The following is a 26,166-nucleotide window of genomic DNA, read 5'->3' as shown; positions in this document are numbered from 1 at the left end:
AACCAAACATCGGTTACCTCTATCAATTAATAGGCCTACTTATTTCATAGAACTTGCATAATTACATTTATATATTTAGATGTTAATCATAGAGACATTTAGAAATTGTTTAAGAACGAGTGTATTCAGAAATAGTTTGCCGAAATTGATTTAAATCACATACTGTGCTGTGTTGGCCGACTGTGAGTGTCCACAAGTAAACCCTTTTTAATACGATATATATACTATGAATCTTGCACACACGCCATATCCCATTACCGGGTCTGTTTATGGTCTTGGAAAATGTCGACTTTACTCTCGTATTTATCTGTTAAATGAAATGTTTTCTTCTGATCAAGAAGTCATTACAAAAGTTTTTGGAGAACGCAGCATTTAACTATATACCTTGCTTTTACATTTGAGTGGCTTTCATAGCAAAACATTAAAAATAATACAAACTATGTTTAAGTTAATCTAATGGTCAAAAATATTACTTTTAATATGAACATTGCTAGAATGTTGCATTTACAGCATTGCAGCTCGAAAACAAATGTATTTACATTTACAATGACTGCATTTCTGTTATCGAAATTCTACAAAGTCTCCAGAGGTATCTCAGAGCAATTTTACGATGTCGAATAGATGTTTATATCCTGGATTGTCTAGGTTCAGATGCCAGCAGGTTCCGGTGTAACATAAGCTTGACGTTAGCTTCATTTGTACTGAACATAGGGCGTACAAATATTATATTGCTGTCGATTCAGAATGACTTTATATTTTGCTCTGAGCAATAAATATATAAATATTAACGAACGAGATATGTATTCCTATTTTTCAGTTAGATATCTTTTATTTCGTTTCTGCAAAATACCTAAACACAAGTCACAGGAGTATTTTAATGAAGTGATCAATATACGTTTCCGTAGATCATAATATATTGACCCCTTATATTTATTAAAAGTAAACAAAAATTAAGGTTCTATCAGGAATTATATATTAATATTACAAAACATACATGTTTTGCGTGATTATATTTATTTATCACATTTAGGTTACCGTATTTTCTTTTTTAATATCTATTTACAATTAAAATAAAAAATGGAAAACCACAGGTCGCCCTTATCGATGCAGTTCATGCTTATTCTTTATCTTCACCAATTAGTCGGTTATTATATACTAACAATAAATATATCCAAAGTTGTTTCCTAAATTAATAATTTTAAGCAATTTATTTTTTGACTTTAATTATGTTAAATGTTTTGCATTTGTAAAACTGTCTTAAATGTAGATTTATGTACCTCACGTTTTAAATCATCATGCATATGTAAACCTAGCACTGGAAAAAGCGCATGTACAAAAATTGTTCAGTATTTCTAAGGGTTTTTATTGCAAAGAGAAAAGACGCCTTTGCCTTTCTAGGAAATAGAGGAATGGAAATTACTCCTTCAAAGCCAGATGGACTGGCCTCATTACCCAAAATTAAAGAAAGGGCTCTGGGTATGAATATGATCCATTTTTATCGGTAATGACCTCTTCCTCTAAATATTTGTGGAGTTTCAATAGTCATTTGTTTCCGGTTTGACTGAGAAGTGAGGTCAGGATGGATGTATTAACTATAATTCCTCTAGTTCCTAGCAAAGCCATGTTTCTATTCGCCGTATCGACAAGAATATATGTAGTAATTGTTCTTATTTTTAACTGTGAAATTTGGTTCTAGTACACCTCCAAGGTACATGGAGATGTTACAATTTCAATTTCGTGTATGGCTTGCCTTTATCATTAGAATACCCAAATTTGTACTTTTACTTTCTTAAAATCTTTTTCAGTGAAGAATATCAGAATATTTGTTACATTCTATTTATTAGTGAAATTAACGATATTATTAGGTTATTTAACATTGTTCAGTACAATACGGAGATATATTTGGACGAGTACCCAGCTGAGAAAACCATATTGGACGAGCCGCTAGGCGAGTTCAATATGGTTCTCTCATCTGGGTACGAGCCCAGATATATCTCGTATTGTACAGTACAATGTTAAATAACCTTTTTATTCTATATCTATTTTATCTTACTATAATAATAGTTTAAATTAAAAATGTTTCACTGAATATTGTATTCCTGCTTTTTCTAGTTTTTCCCAGCTTGGTATGAGTGCAAATATATATTATACAGAACAATGTTAGACCTTAAATAAACTTTTTATTCTATATTTATTTCACTTCATACGTAATACACGTAATTCATTGAATGTTGTTTTTTTCTGCATATCATCATTAAAAACGTATTGGCGCAACCTCCCTACAACAGCCATTTGGCGATATGGGTGGTAATAATACTTGGCTGAGATATTATATGCCAACAAACATTGTCAGCAAGTTTGGTGAAGATCGGATGAAAACTATTTGACTTAAAAGAGTGGACAAGGCTAAATTCTCCGTTTTTCGAATAATTCAAAGACTATAATCAAAGAGTGTCTGGTACAATTTGGCTGGTTATCGAAACTGGCCGAGATGTAATGCCCACAAACATTGTCAGTAAGTTTGGTGAAGATCCGACCAAAACTGAATTATAGAGCAGACATGTTTTGGATGCTGACCGCCCGTCCGTTGCCATTCATAATCTTCTCCATTTTGTTTCTTAACCGTTAAATAAAAACTGCTGAGGTAGCTATTCAGACAGTCAGGGCTGATACCAATTTCTAGGTTTCGTCCGGAACGGCTTCTTTAAGCGACTTTTCAAATATTCCAAAATCTGCTGATCCTTTTTACTGTATTTTTAAGTTTTTGATTATTAACGAACGTTTTAATATCTAAATCAGATAGCATTGTTATCCCTTGAATCGGTTTTGTGTGTTGTAAACAAAAAAAACAAAAAAACTCAAATCCAGATTTCAAGACACATAATCAAACCCTGTTCATAGAGCGCCTACTTCATCCCATTTACATTCGGAACATTTTCACGCGTTTCGGGCTTTATCGTGTGTTTAACATGGGACTGTTGAACCGTCCAAATACAGAAAATACTGGATTTTTTGTACGCACGTGCGTCCAAATACAGAAAATACAGGATTTTTGTACGCACGTGCATCCAAATACCGTAATATATTGTACGGTCACGTGTTGCAAATGAACGTTCGCGGTTGGATAGATAAAATAGGTATAGAATAAATGATTGTAATGTTTTACAAAATAACATATTTTGCCGCATTGCAAGCAGACAGATTTTTTAATATAAATAATATACTAATAGATTTTCTACCTCCATCGTAATCGATATAATGCGGCAAAGACGTTTGCAATGACTTCAAAGAGAAAGAGACATGTGGTAATGTACGTAGCACTACATTTATATGCACGACAGAATTTCAGTTCAATATATGACACGTCCTAGTTCATTCACATACCCACATTTGTACTTTTATCTGCATAAAAATCTCTTTAGTGTTGAATATCGGAAAATTTACACATTTTATTTGTTGGTGAAATAAGCGATAAATGAGAGAGAGAACTGTTTTGCAAAGAAACATCTTTTGTCACATTGCAGACAAAGAGTTATACATAAATAATACATTAATACATTTGAGCCGTGCCATGAGAAAACCAACATAGTGGCTTTGCGACCAGCATGGATCCAGACCAGCCTGCGCATCCGCGCAGTCTGGTCAGGATCCATGCTGTTCGCTAACAGTTTCTCTAATTGCTATAGGCTCTGAAAGTGAACAGCATGGATCCTGACCAGACTGCGCGGATGCGCAGGCTGGTCTGGATCCATGCTGGTCGCAAAGCCACTTTGTTGGTTTTCTCATGGCACGGCTCATTTAGATTTTTCACATCCATCTTAATAATTATAACGTGGCAAAAACTTTTGCAATGACTTCAAAGGGAACTCGACGACATTGCCATTATTTTGATAGAGCAACAATACTAATGTAAATTGTACACTTCTACTGTCATTTCAGATCATATAAGAATATCAACATCTCTTCTTTAGAACCTAGCACTGATAACTAGAAATTGCTTTTGTAAAAAAGTGCATGTCTCCCCCAATGCAAAGTCCTATAGGCAAGAAATCAATAGGGGTCAGGAGCGAAAGTCAAAGAGACACTGATGGTTGGCTGCAATAGGGATCATCTACTTGGCATGTGCAGTCATCCCGCTCAGTTTCAACACATGACCTAGTGGTTCTCAAGTCACTGTTCAGGCTCCTGTGACCTTGACCTTTAATAGACTGACCCAAAAATCAGTAGGGGTCATCTACTCTGCATGTTCAATCATCCTATGAAGTTTCAACTTTCTGGGTCAAGTAGTTCTCAAGTTATTGATTGGAAATTGTTTTCCATGTTCAAGCTCCTGTGACCTTGACCTTTAACGGAGTGACCCCAAAATCGATAGGGGTCATCTACTTTGCATGTTCAATCATCCTAAGAAGTTTCAAGATTCTGGATTGAGAGGTTCTCAAGTTAGTGATCGGAAATGGTTATCAATGTTCAGGCCCCTGTGACCTTGACCTTTAACGGAGTGACCCCAAAACAATATGGGTCATTTACTCTGCAGGAACAATCATCCTATGAAGTTTCAACATTCTGGGTCGAGAGGTTCTCAAGTTATTGATCGGAAACGGTTTTCGATGTTCAGGCCCCTGTGACTTTGACTTTTAACAGAGTGACCCCAAAATCAATACGGGTCATCTACCCGGCATGACCAATCATCCTATTAAGTTTCAACATTCTGGGTCAAGTGGTTCTCAAGTTACTGACCGGAAATGGTTTTCAATGTTCAGGCCCCTGTGACCTTGACCTTTGACGGAGTGACCCTCAAAAACAATAGAAGTCATCTACACTACATGACCAATCATCCTATGAAGTTTCAACATTCTAGGTCAAGTGGTTCTCTAGTTATTGATCGGAAATGGTTTTCAATGTTCAGGCCCCTGTAACCTTGACCTTTGATGGAGTGACCCCAAAAACAATAGGGATCATCTACACTACATGACCAATCATCCTATGAAGTTTCAACATTCTGGGTCAAGTGGTTCTCTGGTTATTGATCGGAAATGGTTTTCAATGTTCAGGCCCCTGTGACCTTGGCCTTTGACGGAGTGACCCCAAAAACAATAGGGATCGTCTACTCCAGCAGCCCTACAACCCTATGAAGTTTGAAGTTCTAGATAAAATGGTTCTCCAGTTATTGATCGGAAATGAAGTGTGACGTACGGACGGACGGACGGACAGGGCAAAAACAATATGTATCCCCCAGAGGGGTGGTGGGGGGGGGGAGACATAATTCAAAAACTAGGTAGAGTTATGGTTCTTTGACACTGCACTTCCTGTCAATGGCTTTCATCATTTTGTGAAGTTTCAATGAAATACCATTAATACGTTTCAAGTAATGCTCCGGACAAGCCTTATTTTGTATAATAAAGGGAGACAATTAAAAAACTACGTAAAATAGAGTTATGATTCTTTCACACTGCACTTTGTCTCAATGGTTTCTATGATTATATGAAGTTTCAAACGAACGCCATTAACACTTTTCAAGTTATACTCCGGAAAAGCCTTATTTTTGTATAATAAAGGGAGATAATTCAAAAACTAGGTAAAATAGAGTTTTTGTTCCTTGACACTGTACTTTCCGTCAAAGGCGTCTATCATTTTGTGAAGTTTCAATGAAATTCCATTAATACTTTTCAAGTAATGCTCCGGACAAGCCTTATTTGATAAAGGGAGATAATTCAAAAACTAGGTAAGATAGTGATGATTTTTGAATAGCATTATCGTAACTACAAGGCTAATGCTTGTATCTCTTAATTCATCTTAATAGCATAACTGTCTTATGTTTTGTTTGGCTCATGTTCTATAAAAAAAAACGGCATAATAATTAAATTCAGCTAAGTTCTAACTTGCCCCAAGTTGTCACCAGATACTTTGAACTGACCTCAAGATGACAACAATAGTGTCCAAACGCTAGTATTCACTGTACTTTTTACAGTGTAACGCACACTATTGTTTTTAAACATTATTTTGCGAATGGTTCGGATTTCTTCTTAAAATTGGCTATATTTAAGGTAACAAAACCACTTTTATACAGTTTTCTACGAGGGCTGATCCGGAAGTGACATCACTGCTATATGTCACATTTATTTCATCGTTGTATTATCGTAACTATTATACCGAGATTTAGACTTTATGCTATTTCTGAACCCTTGAAAATAGTTCACAATTTCTGCTAACACAGTCAGATGCATTTATTATGGACTTTTTGTAAACCAGAGAGAAGTAACTATACCCATTGCGTTGTTTTAAAACAAGTGGCGTCATCGCATTTTCATGTTATAATAGAATAGGCTTTTTTTCTGGTGTTTCCGGTCGGATATAAAGCTCCAAATGGGGCTTTATATGTTGAATATATTCGTTGAAAAGCACGGTTTACACATGCTTGAACACCACAACTTTATAACTCCAAGTAAACTTGTTTCTGAGCCGTTTTTTTATTTTAACAAAATAATGGTTTTTGCTCCTCGCACCCAAAATTTCGAAAACATTGATTTTTGTTATATTTTGAATCGAAACCATTGCCATCGTAACATAAATGATGTTTGAAAGAAAATAAAGAAAGAAAGTTATGGCTCTTTACGAATATCACCGTTGTATGATTGGCATTGATGCCATGTGACGCTGAAATACGCGTACGGATACAAAAGTGATAAACAAGAGGTTCATCATTGTGTGAACGTCTCGTCTTAACCAATCAAATTGCTTGCAATATAGGTATTTGGATTACTGCTTAGTTTTTTTTTTTTCGATTTCTAGCGTAAATAATGTCGTGATGTGAAGTGTTCGCCATTTAACATGCTGTCCGTATTTGTTGATATCTTGTTTACTGTGGCAATACATTTTGATGATATTTTCAGGAAATCTTAATAGATAAAGATAGGCAGTTAAACTAAAAATTCAAACTGCAAGTAGGAACTTCTTATTTAAGACACATGGGTTGTGAACGGCATCGAAGTTCAGAGTCTGAAAAAATTATAAAAGGGGTCATTGTATAAAAAAGAGTTATTTGAGCCGAAGATAACGATCATAGGTAAAAGAATATTTGAAAAATGAAGACAACTCCGCTAAAAAGTTCATCGTACGTTCATTGACTCCAATCTGATACATGACATATCTTGTTTACCTTTAAGCGTGACGAAGCATGAACAGACAGATTTAATCAAATCGTTAATTTGTCAGTGGTCAGTGAAACAGGGAAAGTAAGACATATTATAGTTTATCAGCAACACATGATTTTAAAAAAAAGCCCACGGAATTCCTTAAGGTGAATATATGTTTATAAAGCAACGGATGGAAAGTGAATAAGCTCTGCTAGCTATATATGCGTCAAAGTTTGGGACAAAAATATAGAAATATGATTAAATCAATGTCAGAATTAGATGCATTCTGTATTGCAGATATCTGCATTTTATTTCTTCTTTGCACTGATACAACATGATTAGGTTAAGGATTGTCAAACGGTGCCCACTTAACAGTTTCACTAGATAAACAGGTTGTTTGAAAAGATGTTTAATTCTTTTCAGTGAGGAGGATTTAGAACAAGCCTGTAGTAAAGGTACTGAAGTAAGAATTGTTGTTGTTTTCTTTTAATTATACAAGTGGAATTTTGTCTGTATCAATTAACCCTCGTATATTCAGTATTTTCAGCCTCTATGATGTCGTAGAAGCAAAATTCCTTAAATTCAGAATGTAAATTTGTCAACATGTACACCATATCTAACTAACATCCTGACTAAAGTTCAATGCAAATGAAATAAGGTGATGGACTCTTGTTTATCTTCGTACATATCTTTACAATATAATCATAATGCAGTTAGCTGAAATTGTGTCAAGGTTAATAAACTTATAGATAGCAAAATTACAGGTAAGCGTTTTCGTTAAATGTTTGAGCTTAGTGTGTTTAATGAATTAACTGATCATTCTTTATGTAGTTTTAGATATCAAACATTCACTGATTTGTTTGCGTAAATTATATTTACAAATATAGTTATAACGCTTATGTCTAAAGTATAGTTCGATTTCGAGGTCAGCGATATTTTAGTACCGGTCAACTGCCTATTAGGGGAATCAACACAATTTACCTTGCCTTATTTAGGTAAGAACCTCTATAGTACTTAATAACATTACCTAAATAATTTTTGTGCATCTTAACTGAAAACAACGACTTTATTCAACGATATACTGAGTGCATCCGATATACTATTTCTAAAATATTAACCTGAACATTTTTTTTCAGGAAATGGCACTGTTGAAAATTTCTTTGCTTATACTGTGCACGGCCTTACTGGTACCAGAGATATTGAAATACGTGAACAACTCTGGTGCACATATACTGACCAAACAGTTGAACCAGACCTATGATTATATTGTAATAGGTGGCGGGTCAGCAGGTGTCACAGTTGCATCTCGTTTGGCGGAAGATGACCACGTGTCGGTGTTGATTCTTGAAAGTGGCAGTCATTTTGGAGATAACCACAGATTCTATGAACCTCCTCAATGGATGCACCTTCTCAACACACGATATGACTGGGCATACTTGACAGAGCCACAAGATCACGCTTTCTTTGGGATGAAAGATAAAAGGGGTTCGTGGCCAAGGGGCCATGTCTTTGGTGGATCGGGGTCTATAAATGTGCTCCAGTATACACGTGGCAGTCGTTTCGATTTTGATGAATGGGCAGAAGATGGATGCACGGGATGGAGTTACCAGGATGTTTTGCCGTATTTTCTGAAATCTGAAGACATGCACATCCCCGAATTTCGAGACTCAAAGTACCATAGTGTTGGGGGAGAGATAGCAGTTTCTGACTCCGATGTTTCACCTATTTCTAAGATTTTCAGAAATGCCGGAGAAGAGCTTGGATATCCTGTTAGAGATTACAATGGAGAATTACAGGAAGGGTTTAACAAGATTCAATTTAATATTCGTAAAGGCGTTCGAAGTAGTGCAGCCATTGAATTTTTTAAGACAAAAAGAAACAACGTGCATGTCGCCACAGACAGTCATGTTACTAAAGTGTATTTTGAGAACAAGAAAGCTGTAGGTGTTTATTTTATACAAGATGGTCGAAAACGATTTGTAAAGTCTAAAAGTGAAATTATATTATCTGCAGGATCAATAAATACCCCTCAGATCCTAATGCTTTCAGGTATTGGACCAAAACAGCATCTTGAAGAAATGGGCATCCCCGTTGTAAGAGATTTACCTGTGGGGAATAATTTACAAGATCACCAACAAGTCAGCCTTTGCACAAAGACGGAAAAACATTACAGTATTACACCGAAAAGCCTTGAAAGCACATGGAGTGCCATACAGTATAAACTGTTTGGAACTGGACCTCGGTCAATTGCAGGGTCGGACGGATCAGCATTTTTACATCTAGATAAAAATGATCAAGGAAAAAGCTATCCAGATATACAGATGGTAATGTTTCCATCCTTATTCGGTAAAAATATTTTTAATTACAGGGAAGAAATTGCGAAAGATATGCTGTCTCAAACTCCCAACGAACATGGATTTTGTGTATTTGTAGCGTTGACGCACCCTCGAGCACGGGGTACAATTCGATTGAAATCTTCAGATCCCTTCGACTATCCACTCATTAATCCAAACTATTTCTATGATCAGAAGGATATTAATGATTTGATAGGCGGAATACGAATTTGGGAACAGTTAATGGAAACACGTGCATTCAAAGAACTTGGCGTAGACTTCAGTCTCATGAAAAAACCTTTCTGCTCGCAGCACCTATTTTGCTCCGATAATTACTGGGAATGTATAATTCGATATACCGCTTTTACACAGTTCCATCCAACCTCATCATGTAAGATGGGTTCTTTGGAAAACATTAACACAGTAGTTGATCCGCAGTTGCGTGTTAAAGGTATCGAAGGGTTACGTGTAGTGGATGCCTCAATATTTCCTAAGATTACTTCGGGTAACACGAATGCCCCGACAATCATGGTTGCAGAAAAGGCAGCCGATATCATCAGGGGAAAGATAACAATTAATCATCTGAAACGATCACTTTGATTGTCTTTTCTGATAGACGTTTTTGCACAAAAAGACAGTTTCTGTAAAGTGCTTTATACAGATACATGTACGAAGATGCGAAAATCATGTCATGAACAAATCTAGTTAAAGATGAAAATATGCTTACATATAAAACGATGTGAGAAATGCAAGTCAAGCCATATATTTAGTGTGTCAACGTCTAAGACTTCCAAGTGAAGAGGCACATATCTTACTGAACTAAATATCCCTTGCCCGTATACCCTCTGACAAGGTATTTTTTATTAAACCATGTTACACAATAATGTCATATATCAAGAGCAGCGGTTTCCTCGAATTCCCAAAAACAGACAACATTTAAAATGCGCATGCCAGTTCTTACATGTTGTTTTAAACTATCTGCAATTAAATTTGGTTAAAGCCTTTCTTGCTTTTACCTAAAATATCAAACTATATGTCGCTTATTTATACCACACTTTTATATTTTCAGTTTGAATCTATATAACTATTGCTTGTGGTATTCACACGATAAAATATATTTTGATCTTACACCGAAGCACAAGAAGAACTACCCTGTATACCTATACGCTGTAAGTGCACCACAACCATATATCCACAATACTTACATTTAATTTTAATTGGGATCTTAAACTATCTAGTTACCGTTCGCATATTGGTTCAGGTAAGGGGAGTGTTTCGATTAACTCCATATAAATGAAACAAGATTAAAATCTGCAGTGTGATAAAACATTTTTTAAGAATCCAGATGTTTGATTATGTAAATGTGTGAATTTCCTGCAGAAATATTTTTTAAGCATTTATTGTTGCTGAATAGCTGATGTTAAACGTTGTTAGTCCCCTACTGGTTGAAAACCAGTTTCGGGGACTATAGGAATGCGCTTTTTCGTCGTTCTGTCATTCCGTCCGTCTGTCCGTCCGTTTCCCATGATGAGACGACGTGTCATACGCAAATCCCAGACACCTGGATCAAAGGTCAAGGCCAAAGGTCAACAGGGCTTGTTTCCTGTTCGGTCCATAACTCTGCCATCCATGAAGGGATTTTAATATTACTTGGCTCAGATGTTCCCCATGATGAGATAACATATCATGCACAAAACCCGGACCCTTAGCTCAAAGGTCAAGGTCACAATTGGAGTTTGAAGGTCAATATGGTTTTTTTCCCTGTCCGTTCCAGAACTCTGTCATCCATCAAGGGATTACAATATTTCTTAGCACAAATATTCCCCATGATGAAACGACGTATCTTGCGCAACACCCAGACCCCTAGCTTAAAGGTCAAGGTCACACTTGGAGATCAAAGGTCAATAGGATTTTTTTCCTGTCCGGTCTATAATTTTGTCAGGCAAAATAGGATTTAAATATCAGTTGGCACAAATATTCCCCTGGATAAGACAACAAGTCATGCGTAAAACCTGGGTCAAGGTCACACTTAGAGGCCAAATGTCAGATACAAGAAAGACTTTGTCCGGAACATTTCTTCTTCATACATGAAAGGATTTTGATGTTACTTGGCACAAATGATCACCACCATGACACGGATTGTCCTGTGGAAGAACCAGGTCCCTAGGTGTAAGGTCAAGGTCACACATAGAGGTCAGAGGTCAAAATTAAGAATGACTTTGTCCGAAGTATTTCTTCTTCATGCATGGAAGGAATTTGATGTAACTTGACACAAATGTTCACCACCCTGAGGCACCCTTGTTTTCAGAATTACGTTCCTTTGTTGTTACTATAGACAGATTATATTGTAACTTTTTTATTACTGGCCGTAGGGGAAAATCGAGACCACTTTTCTGTGGTACAACATGCATGTTACATCCAATTATTAGGTGTTATTTGACTTAACTCTACCTGGTAAAGAGTTTCTTGTGGACTTATGTTATAATATTATATATATAGATTTTCTTTTAAGGATTAATTTCCCTTTGTTGTTACTATAAAGAACTTATTTGATAATTTTTTATAATCGGCCAAAACAAATCCATATGAAAACCACTGTAGGTTTTTATATATGCAAATTTTAATCCAAGTGTTTTGTTATAACATATTGTATATATAGTACAATATTGTTTATACATCATTGACAGATATCAGTTCATTATGTTATGCTGCAGTAGAGAAAATTAGGTGCCTTGCAGTAGGGGACTTTGTATTGCATGGCAATACTTCATTCACTTGTTAACTTTCATGTCCTTGTGTTTGCTAGTTATTTTCATCATTATGGACAATCTCACATGAGTTTCTTTTGTATTAATTTCTGTTTTTAAAATCGTTACTTTGGCAAAAACGAAAAGTACCTTTTCAAAACAATATGAACATTGATGCATATTCAACTTCTGCTAGTACCACATAGAAATAAAGTAATAAAAACTATTTACGATTTATAGATGCACAATATACAGCTCACGATTGACTACTATGATTTATAGATGCACAATATAATCTTATACTATCAATTAATTTTCTTATCAGTTATAGTAACACAATCTATGTAGCCAGAGGTTCTCTGCAATTTAAAAATTCCAAAACATTATAACATGTTCCACTTATGTGGTCAAATGAAACATGAAACTGTTTTAGACACCTTAAGATGAAGTTGATGAAATACGAAATAATATTAATATGAAATTTTATCAGAACCCATACAGTCAGAAGTTTAAAAATTTAATCTTTATTTCATGATATCTAATATATTATATAGCTGTAAATTATTAAACATCTTTATTTGTTTCAATTAAACTCTCATTTTATCAAGTTTTGAAGCTGACAAATATAATGGTATAAATTTTAATATTAGGAATTTTTAAAATGCATTTTTTGCTTGAGTTTAGAGCTATATTGTCGTAATTTAGGTCATGTGTGGACTTTTGCAGTTTTTGATGGTGGAGGAAGACCCAAGATGCCCCACCATGCATTGTTTCAGGCATTGGCCTGCAAGAGGGTAGAACCTACGACATTCCATAAGCCAGTAAGGTGGTTTGCTGGCCTGAAGAATTCTACACCTTATGTGAGGTTTAGTACTTCGAACCCAAAGCGTTGAGGGACAAGTGATTCTAAGTCAGAAACCTTAACCATTCGACCACGGTACTGTCGCTGAAAGGTATCAAGACAATGCGGAATATTATTGTCTTCTTTGAGTAAAGTATTTTATGAAAATCACAATGAACTCATTAATTAATACTCATACCAGAAGAGCTAAACCGCCAGTTATTGTTGATCGATTGTGTGATTTCACCCAATAAGACCCCTCCCCTCCTTCCGCCCCCACCCCGTTAGTAATTATTTGTTTTTGTTTTCATCAATCTTTTTTCTCCATAAAGATTTTTGTAGTTTAAGTTTCATATATAAATTGTCAACTTCTTTTCAGGAAATAATTGTGTTTCGACCGTATCTTAAGCATTATCTGTTACATAACATTTCATGCTTGGAATAATTACACTCTTTAACATGCTTAAGATCACATTTACAATTTCCAAGGCTATACAATTATGAGAGTTTACTAAACGTAAATTTGATTAAGACCTCTTCTATTCATCCAGTAATAAATTGTACTGTTGACAATAACTTCATTATTCAGACTGTTAAGGCCATTTAGGATACTGTGATCCATGGCACTGGAGTCAACTAAGGGTTATGAACATATTTTAATGATTTCCAATTTCATGGTGATTATTAGCCTGGAAGATATTATGCTAGTTTGTCCAGTCGTCAGAGTCAGATAGCTGAGATATTGCATATATTTTTCCGAAAGTGCTATTTAAGTGGATTTCATTCCTAATGGACTGTAACTACTGGTGCCATCGTATGCCGACCTTTACATGCACAGTTGATCATTACCACAATACACTCCTATTCCATTATAAATGTATACACCCCTTCTATTTGCCAAAAAGTCCTTTCTCTATATTATCAATATATACATGTACTACTGTATATATTGTCAGGATATACATGAACTCTCGTTTACCCAGGTATAAACACCCACTCCCGAATACACTTTAAAGTCAACCCCTCTCCTGTTTGTCAAGAAAATGATATTTCTATGATTATGTTTTGCTTCCATATTGCTGATTTATAAATGTACTACTGTAAAATTGAACAAGTGGAAAACCACAGGTCGCACAATACGACATAAATGAAAGTTTTGCAGGCTCGGTTTGATTGACCCTGTTCATGTACAGTAGTGGAAATGTATAACCTCAACCTATCACCGCATTTCTAATATACACACCCTTTCTCTCCCATGAACAAAAAATTAAAAGAAATAAATATATATATTTAATTTTCCAGCTCTATTTACTTATGCAAAAAGTGCAGTGGTCCCCGAAATAAATGCATCCTTTTGCACTTTTGCAAAAGGCATATGCCTAACTCACTCCTATATAACCATTTACTTATCTCCCTTTTACTGCACTTACTTTTACATTTTAATGACATTGTAAGTACTGGATAGTGTTTATAAAATAGTTTATAAAATTAAGTATAGGATAAAAATTCTTCTGAATGGTATTAAGACTTGTTCTTTCATGTCATATTAGCAAATGCTGTTGCACTTTCTTTGCATGAATAAATTGAGAAAGGATATATAAACGTACTGAAAACTCTTGTTTCTTTTTCGCTGTGTCAGATTCATTATTCATTATCTTGTTTGAAACATATATAGATAGAGTTATTTGGATGATCAATAAATAGGGATGGATTTGCGATATGGTGACATGTTTCCCCAATAAATAAGGTATCAGTTTCAGACAAGCTACTCCAGTTCCGAGTAGGACGCACCCCGAAACGGATAGAGGTAATGATAAATAATTATGAATAATTAGGTATCAGGTTGAAGTCAAAGTTTCAAACATATTAGAAGTAGGTATCAATAATTAGTATTGTTGTACAGTATCACTATGCAGCAATTGTGCAAAACGATATGGTACAAAATCCTGGACGTAAAAGTGTCAATATGCTTCAAATGTTTATTACCTGATGGCATTATTGCCGAAATTCTAATCGGAAACTGCCAACCGCAGATTATTCGGCAGTGTGCAATTTTAATGGAGGGGAAGGGAGTGCAGACCAATAACCTCTATTTAGCAACCGCTTACTAAGTACTAAAAGTATTTGTGTAATGTTCCTATATACTTTCATTTTGAATTGCAAACTGTAGGCTACTTTGAAGTTCGCAATTCGTATCGCAAACAGGGAACTGCACATTAGCTTAACCGATAATTGCTTTCATAAAACAGTGCTACTGAAATACAGTACTGATGTAGCAAAGAATTATTCTTGCGTCCGAAGCAATCTGATCGAATGCTCAAAATTAATTTTTACAGTGTTAGATAAAAGTTGGATACATTTGTCAACAATATTCAAAATATTTCAACAATATTGAAAATATTTCTATTAGGAAATAATAGTGTGAAATTACCAACTGACAGTGTGTGAGTATAAACACTTTCGAGAAATGTATATTGTGAAATATTCATAATATTTATACAACCAAATATGATAAAAGTGATAATAGAGCAACAGAAGCCGTAGCACATTGTATGTAAAACATTGTCTTCAGGCTATATCCCAGAACATTAGCAAGTATAGTAAAGGGTTTTGTAAAATTGTATAAGGTCTCTGTAGGCTGTAATATTGACTGTACTGACCCAATAAAATATTGGCGGATTCTGCTCTTAAAGCTAGTGAATCACGAATTAGACTACCCACACCACTGTACATATGGAAATATAATTCATTTCCACCAACTGTAATTCAATTCCATCATAAAGCAGTTTTATATTTAGCACAAACTGAGTTTCTATTATGTTGTTATTAAGTGCACATAATTTAAAAAAAATGATTTCTTCCTAATGTATATTAAGGAAAACTTAGACTTTATATAGTAGTTTATATACAGTATTTCCAAAGTACTCATATCACATACATAATATGCTCCTGATGATTCTCCCACATCAAACTACGTCACAACATGTGAGACATCTTATCCATATTCCAAAGAGACGGATCACACGTTTGCTTACAAAGTTTCATCATTATATTATTCTAATCTTGGTCTTGGGAGAGAATGTGTTAATACATTAGCACCACTTTGTTTGAATAATAAGATTTCTTTCTATTTTGGTTAACTTTATTTAAGTAAAACGTATGTTAAATGATGTTTTGTAACATAAAGTTTTCCATGACAATATATTGCATATTTTGTTGTGATATTTCACAATGACAGAACTACTCCCAGATATACTCACTCACACCATGTGAGAAATCTTTACCATACCTCAAGATGCGACATCAAGTAAGTTTAATAATGTTTTTGTTTTGTTTTAGAAATAACATTCTCATAACTCATAGGCTAATACTTGTACCTCTTAATTCATCTTGATAGCATAACTGTTTTATGTTTTGTTCGGCTCGGATTCTATGAATGGTAGCATATGAATTAAATACAGTTCTAACTTGTCTCAAGTGGCTCCCATGGCAGATACTTTGAACGTTAGTTTACAGTGTAACACACACTTTTTTTAAAAAAAACATTATTTTGTGAATGGTTCAGATCTCTTGAAATTGGATAAATTCAAGTCTATACAGTTTTCTACGAGAATTGATCCAGAATTTACATCATTTCTTCGTTGTCGTATTTATTTCATCGTTGTGTCATCATAACTATTATAGCAAGATTAAGGCTCTATGCTATTTCTGAACCTTTGATAATTAATAGTTCACAATTTCTGCTAAATCACTCCGATGCATTTAATACGGATTTAATTTAAAATTAGTGACGTTATTGCATTTTCATGTTACTATATAATTGGATTTTTTCTGGTGTTCCTTGTCAAATATAAAACTCCGAATGATGCATTTTATGTTAGATGTGATTGTTGAAAAGCAGGGTTTGTTTGTGCCGAGAGGCGGCCATCAAGAGTCTCTCCGTATATTCAATCAGAGTTGTTATAAAGGTAGAGGTAAAGGTCTTGTTTATTAGTGTCGCCCCTATTGAAAGGGCCAGCCAATTTGGCACCTTTATTGTGCGTACCAATTAACTCCCGACTCCTATACTGTGCCAGACGCCAGGTGGATAGAAGTCGGTAACCATTCATTTAACTAGCTCGTGGTTACGAACCGGCCTTTCCGGAACGAGTCCCATGACAAACATTCCCGGACGAACGCTCCTCGTGGGGCTCGAACCTTCGACCTCCCGATCCCGGCGCGGACGCATAACCATACGCCGCTTGTCATGGAATTACACGTTAGTGTTTCATTGAAAGTTTCCTGGGCACCGCCATATGAACACATGTCTAAATTGTTTTTTGGTACTTGTTACAAATGTAAATGTTGAGTTCTGCTCAACTCGGGGCTAGAGGACGTGGATGGTAGTATGCATTTCATTTCCACTACCGTCCATGAACAGACTCAATCAAACCGAGCCTGCAACATTTTCATTTTTGTCGTATTAAGCGACCTGTGGAGTTTCCATTTTTTCTGTTTTACACATGTATGAACACCAAAAATTTATAACTCCAAGTAAACAGGTTTCTGAACCGTTTTTATTTTTAAAAAAATAATGGTTTTGCTCCTCGCACACAAAATTTCGAAAACATTATTTTTGTCAAATTTGAATCTAAACCATGACCATCGTATAAAAATGATGTAAGAAAAAAAAGAAGAAAGAAATTTTTCGAATATAACTGCTGTCTGATCTGGCATTGATGCAACGCTGAAATACGCGTACGAATACAAAAATGATAAACAAGAGGTTCAGTGTGTGAACGTCTCGGCTTAACCAATCAAATTGCTTGCAAAATAGGTATTTGGCTTATTGCTTAGTTTTTAATGTCGTGAAGTGAAGCTTTCGCCATTAACATATGGTTTCCGTATTTGTTGATATCTTGGTAAATGTGCAAATTTAAATAGATATAGACAGTCAGTTGAACTAAAAATTTAAAAAGTCAAGTAGGAACTGCATATTTAAGATATATATGTTGTGAAAGGCATCAAAGTGCAGAGTGTAAAAATATAAATGGGGTAATTTTATGAAAAAAGAGTTATTTGAGCCAAAGATAATGCCTATAGGTAAAAAATATATTTGAAAAATGAAGACAACTCCGCTGAAAAATTGAACTTTATGGACTCCAATCTGATACCTGTTTACCTTTAAGCGTGGCGAAGCATGGATATCTATTTCAGACAGATTTAATCAAATCGTTAATTTGTCCGTGGTCAGTGAAACAGGGAAAGTAAGACATTTTCTGTTGTGAAGTTAATCAGCAACACTAGATTTTAAAGAATAAAGCCCACAGAATTCTCCAAGTAGAAAATATGTTTATAAAGCTACTGATGGAAAGGGTACAAGCTCTGCTACCTATATATGTATATATGCGTCACAATTTGGGACAAATGTCTAGAAACATGACGAAATCAATGAAAACAGTTTGAGAGTTAGATGCATGGCTGAGTTATTCTGTATTGCAGATAGCCCTTGCACTGATAAAACTTGGTCAGTGTAAGGATTGTCAAACGGTGATCCCTTAACAGTTTCACTCTATAAACAGGTTGTTTCTCTCCAGAAAAGAGGATTCAGGACAAGTCTTGTAAATAGATACTTAAGTAAGAATTGTTGTTGATTGTTTTAATTATACCAGTGGAATTTCGTCTGTATCAGCCCTCGTATTCAGTATTTTCAGCCTTTATGATGTCGTAGAAAAACATTCCTTAAATTCAGAATCAGAATTAAAATATGTCAGCATAGTACATCATATCTAACTTATCTCCTGACTCAAGTTCAATGCAAACGAGATAAGGCGATAGACGCTTGTTTATACCGTCGTACATATCTTCTAATGCAGTGAGCTGAAACTGTGTCAAGGTAAATAAACTTGTAGATAGCAAAACTACAGGTAAGCGTTTTCGTTTTAATGTTTAGCATAAATAGTGTTTTAATGAATTATATGAACATTCTTTATGTAGTAATAGATACCCGTATTATTATTCAATACGCGGTTTGTTATTTTTCACTGAAATAAATAATGATATCTTTGATTTTTTCTGTATGAAAAGTATTAGCAGATATCAGCTCTGTTGTAACAGTAGAACATTGCCTGATTCCCTGTAGGTGTCTGGCATGCGATTTATTTATTTATAAATATAGTTATAACGCGTATGGCTAAAGTATCGTTGCATTCTTTGAAACAACATACGACCGGTTTGTTTTCCTATTAAAAAAGATATTTTGTATGTATACATCACGAAATCAGACGTCATTACGGTGCATGGTAGATTTTGCACCCTCGTGATATTTCGTTGTTTATTTTTTTCAACAACGATTTTATTCAACAACAGACTGAGTGCATCTGGTATACTATTTCTAAAGTATTAACTTTTAAAAAATTTTTCAGGAAATGGCACTGTTGAAAATTTCTTTGCTTATACTGTGCACGGCCTTACTGGTACCAGAGATATTGAAATACGTGAACAACTCGGATGCACATATACCGACCAAACAGTTGAACCAGTCCTATGATTATATTGTAATAGGTGGCGGATCAGCAGGTGTCACGGTTGCATCTCGTTTGGCGGAAGATGACCGCGTGTCGGTTTTGATTCTTGAAAGTGGCAGTTATTTTGGAGATAACCACAGATTCTATGAACCTTCTCAATGGATACACCTTCTCGACACACGATATGATTGGGCATACTTGACAGAGCCACAAAAACACGCTTTCTTTGGGATGAAAGATAAAAGGGGTTCATGGCCTAGGGGCCATGTCTTTGGTGGATCGGGGTCTATAAATGTGCTCCAGTATACACGTGGCAGTCGTTTCGATTTTGATGAATGGGCAGAAGATGGATGCACGGGATGGAGTTATCAGGATGTTTTGCCGTATTTTCTGAAATCTGAAGACATGCACATCCCCGAATTTCGAGACTCAAAGTACCATAGTGTTGGGGGAGAGATCGCAGTTTCTGAATCAGATGTTACACCTATTTCTAAGATTTTCAGAAATGCCGGAGAAGAGCTTGGATATCCTGTTCGAGATTACAATGGAGAATTTCAGGAAGGGTTTAACAAGATTCAATTTAATATTCGTAAAGGTGTTCGAAGTAGTGCAGCCATTGAATTCTTTAAGACAAAAAGAAACAACGTGCATGTCATCCACAGACAGTCATGCTACTAAAGTGTATTTTGAGAACAAGAAAGCTGTAGGTGTTTATTTTATTTAAGATGGTCGAAAACGATTTGTAAAGTCTAAAAGAGAAATTGTATTATCTGCAGGATCAATAAATACCCCTCAGATCTTAATGCTTTCTGGGATTGGGCCAAAACAGCATCTTGAAGAAACGGGCATCCCCGTTGTAAGAGATTTACCTGTAGGGAATAATTTACAAGATCACGAACAAGTCGGCCTTTGCACGAAGACGGAAAAACATTACAGTATTACACCGAAAAGCCTTCAAAGCACATTGAGTGCCATACAGTTAAACTGTTTGGAACTGGCCCTCGGTCAATTGCAGGGTCAGACGGATCAGCATTTTTGCATCTAGATAAAAATGATCAAGACAAACGCTATCCGGATATACAGATGATAATGTTTCCATCCTTATTCGGTAAAAATATTTTTAATTACAGGGAAGAAATTGCGAAAGATATGCTGTCTCAAGCTCCCAACGAACATGGATTTTGTGTATTTGTAGCGTTGACGCACCCTCGAGCACGGGGTACAATTCGATTGGAATCTTCAGATCCACTCATTAATCCAAACTATTTCCATGATCAGAAGGATATTAATGATCTAATAGGCGGAATACGAATTTGGGAACAGTTAATGGAAACACGTGCGTTCCGAGAACTTGGCGTAGACTTCAGCCTCATGGAGAAACCTTTCTGTTCGCAGCACCCATTTCGCTCCGATAATTACTGGGAATGTATAATTCGATATGCCGGTTTTACAGAGTTTCATCCAACCTCATCATGTAAGATGGGTCCTTTGGATAAAAATGATACGGTAGTTGATCCGCAGTTGCGTGTAAAAGGTATCGAAGGGTTACGTGTAGTGGATGCCTCAATATTCCCGAAGATTACTTCGGGTAACACGAATGCCCCGACAATAATGGTTGCAGAAAAGGCAGCCGATATCATCAGGGGAAAGATAACAATTAATCACCTGAAACGATCACTTTGATTGTCTTTACCAATAGAAGATTTTGTACAAAAAGGCAGTTTCTCTACAGTGTTTTACACAGATACACGTACGAAGATGCGAAAATCATGTCATGAACAAATACAATTAAAAATGAAAATATGCTTACATATAAAACTATGTTGAAAAATGCCAGATAAACCACATATTGATATATTCTACCTTTACCTTCGTATCGTAACATGTTGCAATCGATGGTTATTATGCCAACAAACTTGAATGTCACGCTATAAACAGCTTTGGTTATGAAATATGTAATGATAACTAATAATTACCGGTGTTTTAACTCGTAAACAGCGCACACTTTGCAAGAAAGCTGCATTTATTATTTCACATGTATGTATCATGTTTACGTAAGCCATGATCATTGATGCATAATGGGATAGCTTAACTTCCGTTATCATTAGCAACTGCTTCCGTGCATAGTTTACATTACTGTAAATCACTATTATTATTGTTATTATTATTATTATTATTATTATTATATATCTATTATTATTATCATTATATACCACATTTACATAGCACTCTTTTCATATTAAAAATACTTTCAAAAGCGCTTTACATAAAAGCATCTATATAATGTTCAATAAAAATGGCAATTGAACTATTATAGAATGAATTTAAAATTACATTACGGGTATAAGATACTAAGCGTTTTAAATTTAAGGTAAGCTGATCAAAACAAAATACAATAGCTAAAAAATTAACTGATCTTTCAAAGACACAGGTTAGAGCAGAATAGAACAGAAGATATCTTACATTTTGAAAAGAAAGAATTAACCAATATGATGACTGCGAAATGCATCACAGCATGCAAACCGTCCCGGATGATTGGGTCAGTCCCCACCTAAACGGTCCGGAGAACATCCATGATACATTCCACAAAAAAACTGTTTTTATTATTCTATCACACCAGAGTTCTTGATACGAGTTATTAGCTGACTGGTGTAACATTAAATTTTGACCCCGTTGAAAATTGACCTCATGGGTCATTTTTTTTACGTTGAGAATTGACCCTGCCAATATTTCAACATTAAATTTTGATTAAAAAGTCGTTGAGACCTGACCAGTCGTTAAATTTTTTTCAATAATGGGTCATTTTTTAATGGTTAGTTAAATTAAAGTTAAACGCCGAAGATCGTCTGTTTGTAGTAGAGAAACACACTGGAAAGAACCAGAACTATCGCAGGCTTGCTGGATAGCTTCTATAAAAATAATTTCACAAGGCCAAGCCCGGGCTCAAACTGACAACTTTGCCGAGGTAGGCGTGATCATCTATATGTTGGACAGGGAACTTTTAACGACAGTTTAGTCTAACACAATGATTATCGACAGGTAGGTGGGTGTGGGCACATCGAGACTTCCACACAGGGAGCACCTTTTCCGATCATAACAAGATATTTATAAGGGATATGTCTGTGAATTTTAGTGATACCTCTGTAACGCATAGAGATATATGTTTACGTTGTAAAGATGTCTTTATGCGTCCTAATGCCAGGTTCGAAATATTTTTCTCATAATTAGGATGTCATTTTACGAATTTGTATAATCTTCTGTTTAAATTCATTTATAGAATGTACAGATATGGCCTTATGATATAGTCTCTTATAATTCTTATAATTCTGTTTAGAATGACCACATGTTTTAATGGTTTTATATGGTGTGTATAAATTACTACAAATCGACCTGTACCTGTTAAGAAGATCTTTCCCGTTTGATGCTTTGCCCGCGTTTCTATTTGAACAACTTCAAACAAAAACACCGATAGTTTGATATTGCCGCAATATATACGTCACAGTTGGTTTTGTAGGCCAATAAGAAATTAGTTGTTTGTTTTAATTTATGTGTTTGTTTCCAACCATATTCAACATTTTTATTTAAAATAAAATATAACGTCAACATTTAACATTATGTATACATACGCAGTCTAGTCTACCGAAGGCACATCATGAAAAGCACATGCAACTTTCCCGCCAAAATACGTATAAACTAGCTCTTGTTACACGACAAATTCAGAACACTTGTCGATCTTAATAATGAACGAGATGGGGTTTAAGTAGATAATGTATATATCACCGTTTCAACATAATACAATTGTGAAAATATTATTTTCAGTCAAGAGAATCTTGAGTTTAAAAAAGTACATGTATGTCAAGACACGTTCTCAAATTTCAAGCAATTCAATAACACTAAGGTTGAATATATTGTGTGGTGCATGTCTTGGCAGAATGATATTGGAATAACACAGGTTGCCAAAACGACATAAATGAAAAGTTTGCAGACTCGGTTTAATTGAGCCTGTCATGGACAGTAACGTGTTTGAAAACATTTCTACTGCATATGTTACTGAAGCAATTGATGGTTATTATGCCAACAAACTTGAATGTTACGTTATAAACAGTTAGGGTTATGAAATATGTTATTATTACTAATAATAACTGGTGTTTTAACTCGTAAAAAACGCACACTTTGCAAGAAAGCTGCATTTGTTGTTATTCAACATGTATGCTTCATGTTTACGTCAGCCATGATTATTGATGCATGGTGGAATAGTGTTACTTACGTTGTCACTAACAACTGCTTCCAGTACGTTGTTTACTGTAAATCACTATGTTTCGGCAGAAGTCTTATTTTGGCGGAAATCCCATGGTACTAATCATTTCAATAAAGCATTTTTTCTCTACGTAACAGTAATTTTCTATCAAGGTTTCATTCTATTTTAGCTTGAAATCGTATTTTCTCTGGTTAATTTGGTCGGTTGAAAGCATTCGTCCGTACAAAAATTGAACGTTTCCGAACGTAAATCGGCCGAACGCTGGACTCTGTCAAAATGAACCGTCGAATATTTTCCGAACAAGTTCTTGTTCGTTTCCTTAGAATAAGTATATCAATAGGGCTGGAAATGTTCGACTGCAGTCAGTTTTACAATCAGCTTTCTAGCATACGTTACGGCTAAAGAACAGTAATTTGTGAAATTAAATGGTACTAAACCAGTTTGACTTTCCGTTTAGCTCATTGGAATAAAGCTAGAGCATTACATAACTAGTCTGCAATGATACGCATTTTTCGAAACGTAGATTCTCCATTTTATAATTAATTTTGTACTTAAAACTGGTCGCTGACTCAAACAAGATCTCTCTCTATATAGTATAGAAAGCCGTTTTATAATTTTCGTCTATTTCTTCGGAGGATTTTGAACGTCTGAAGTGTGCGCCGTTTCAAAGAGTAAATTATACATGAACATATTTTCATATTGACACGTTACCACAGATACGCACATTATTTGAGTTAAACCATAGCTAGACCGTAACAATATTTAACATACCAATATCTAAGACATCGAAGTGAAGAGACACATATCTTACTGAACTAAATATTCCCTTGCCCGTATACCCTCTGACAAGTTTTTTTTTTTATATTAAACTGTTTTACACAGTAATGTCTTATATCAAGAGGAAAGATTTCCTGGAATTCCCAAAAGCATGCAGCATTTAAAATGCGCATGTCTGTTTTCATATATATTTATATTGTTATAAATTGCAATTAAGTTAAGTTTTCTCTTGATATCTTTCTCAAAGAAACCACCACCTTATATATACGATATTTCTTTTGTTTTGCAGTCTAAGGCGTTTTTTCCCACTTGGTCCCCTTTGATCTTCTAAATTTCCCCTTTTTCCTATTTAGGGTTTTTTTTTAATGTTCTCTATATTTCAATAAAAGGCATTAATAGCGTCAACTGAATCAAGGGAAGTAACTCGAACATGTTTTTTCACATTCCATGTAGAATTATCTTTCATTGGTTGCTATTTATTTCATTATGCATTGGCACAGCTGAATCAATGTTTATTCTCATCTAGTTTGTAACTTAGATTATCTTGATGTGAGTTTGTATTTAGATTTCAGATTTAGTAACATAATCTTGTGGGTTGTATTCACAACACAAATTTTCATGATTTTCTGTCACCAAGTTCTACCAGAGACTATAATTAACTACTATTGAGCTAACGTTGTGCTGGAAATTTTCTTATTTTTTCCGCTTCTTTTATTTTAACATAGAAAATTTGATATCGTGGTAGTATCCTTTTTAACATAGAAAATTTGACATAGTGATGAAAAGGTTAACTATAACAGTCAGCAATTAAGAGAGCCGTGGCCAATGAAATAAATTATTGACGATTTACTGTATGAGCTTAGCTAATGAAAGGTGGACAGAGTGTATTATTAAAAGTCATAAATTTTATTGTAGCTTATTTGCTTTGTTTTTCACAGTATCTGATGTATATTGCTATTAATTAATGTCTTTCGAATATTATATTATTACATACCCTGTGAAATATGAGAACTGGTAAAATAAATTATAAAAAAAAAATAAACTGCAATAAAATTTGATTAAAACCATTCTTGTTTTTACCTAAAATATCAAACTATATGTCGCTTATTGTTACCGCACTTTTATATTTTCAAGTTGAATCTATGTAACTATTGCCTGTGGTATTCACTGGATAAGATATATTTTGATCTTACACTGAAGCACAAGAAGAACCACCCTGTATATCTATATGCTATAAGTGCACCACAACCATATTTCTACAATACTAACATTTAATTGGAGTCTCTAACTATCTAGTTACCGTTCGCAAACTGGTTCAGGTAAGGGAACACCATATAAATGAAACAAGATTAAAATGTGTCAAACTTATCATTCAATGCAAGGTGCAGTTTGTAAAAACATCTTTTGAGAATCCAAATGTTTGATTGTGTAAATTTGTGAATTTTCTGCAGAAGTATTTTTCAAGCATTTATTGTTGCTAAATAGCTGATGTTAAACTTTATTAATTTTCATGTCCTTTAAAACGTTTGTTGGTTATTTCAGTATTATGCACAATTTTTTTCTCAAGAATA

General features: G+C 34.9%; 2 protein-coding genes across 6 annotated transcripts; both read left to right on the top strand.

The window, feature by feature from the left end:
- Positions 1–5,935: 5,935 nt before the first annotated feature.
- On the top strand, positions 5,936–10,470 carry LOC123529940 (L-sorbose 1-dehydrogenase-like). 4 transcript variants are annotated; one of them, XM_045310548.2, is made up of 2 exons: positions 5,936–7,297; positions 8,270–10,470. In XM_045310548.2, the coding sequence occupies exon 2, from the start codon at positions 8,273–8,275 to the stop codon at positions 10,064–10,066; it is 1,794 nt and encodes a 597-aa protein (XP_045166483.2). In that variant the 5' UTR covers positions 5,936–7,297; positions 8,270–8,272; the 3' UTR covers positions 10,067–10,470. The 4 variants fall into 4 exon arrangements, with proteins under 4 accessions (XP_045166483.2, XP_045166484.2, XP_045166485.2 ...); XM_045310549.2 differs by having other exon boundaries at positions 5,936–7,588; XM_045310550.2 differs by lacking the exon at positions 5,936–7,297 and adding an exon at positions 7,777–7,897.
- Positions 10,471–18,889: 8,419 nt separating this feature from the next.
- Positions 18,890–21,594, top strand: LOC123528903 (glucose dehydrogenase [FAD, quinone]-like). Of its 2 annotated transcripts, none has more exons than XM_045308974.2 (2): positions 18,890–18,960; positions 19,459–21,594. In XM_045308974.2, exon 2 carries the CDS (start codon positions 19,462–19,464, stop codon positions 20,236–20,238), a length of 777 nt encoding a protein of 258 aa, XP_045164909.2. In that variant the 5' UTR covers positions 18,890–18,960; positions 19,459–19,461; the 3' UTR covers positions 20,239–21,594. Both variants share the same exon structure in this region, with proteins under 2 accessions (XP_045164909.2, XP_053378017.1).
- The last annotated feature ends 4,572 nt before the right edge of the window (positions 21,595–26,166 follow it).

Source organism: Mercenaria mercenaria, chromosome 13 (genome assembly GCF_021730395.1).
Source record: "Mercenaria mercenaria strain notata chromosome 13, MADL_Memer_1, whole genome shotgun sequence".
Taxonomy (NCBI): Eukaryota; Metazoa; Mollusca; class Bivalvia; order Venerida; family Veneridae; genus Mercenaria; species Mercenaria mercenaria.
This window is presented reverse-complemented; position numbering and strand designations above follow the sequence as displayed.

Excerpts from the sequence above, each read along its gene's own strand:
- LOC123529940 (XM_045310548.2), top strand. The coding sequence starts at position 8,273 with ATGGCACTGTTGAAAATTTCTTTGCTTATACTGTGCACGGCCTTACTG.
- LOC123528903 (XM_045308974.2), top strand. The coding sequence starts at position 19,462 with ATGGCACTGTTGAAAATTTCTTTGCTTATACTGTGCACGGCCTTACTG.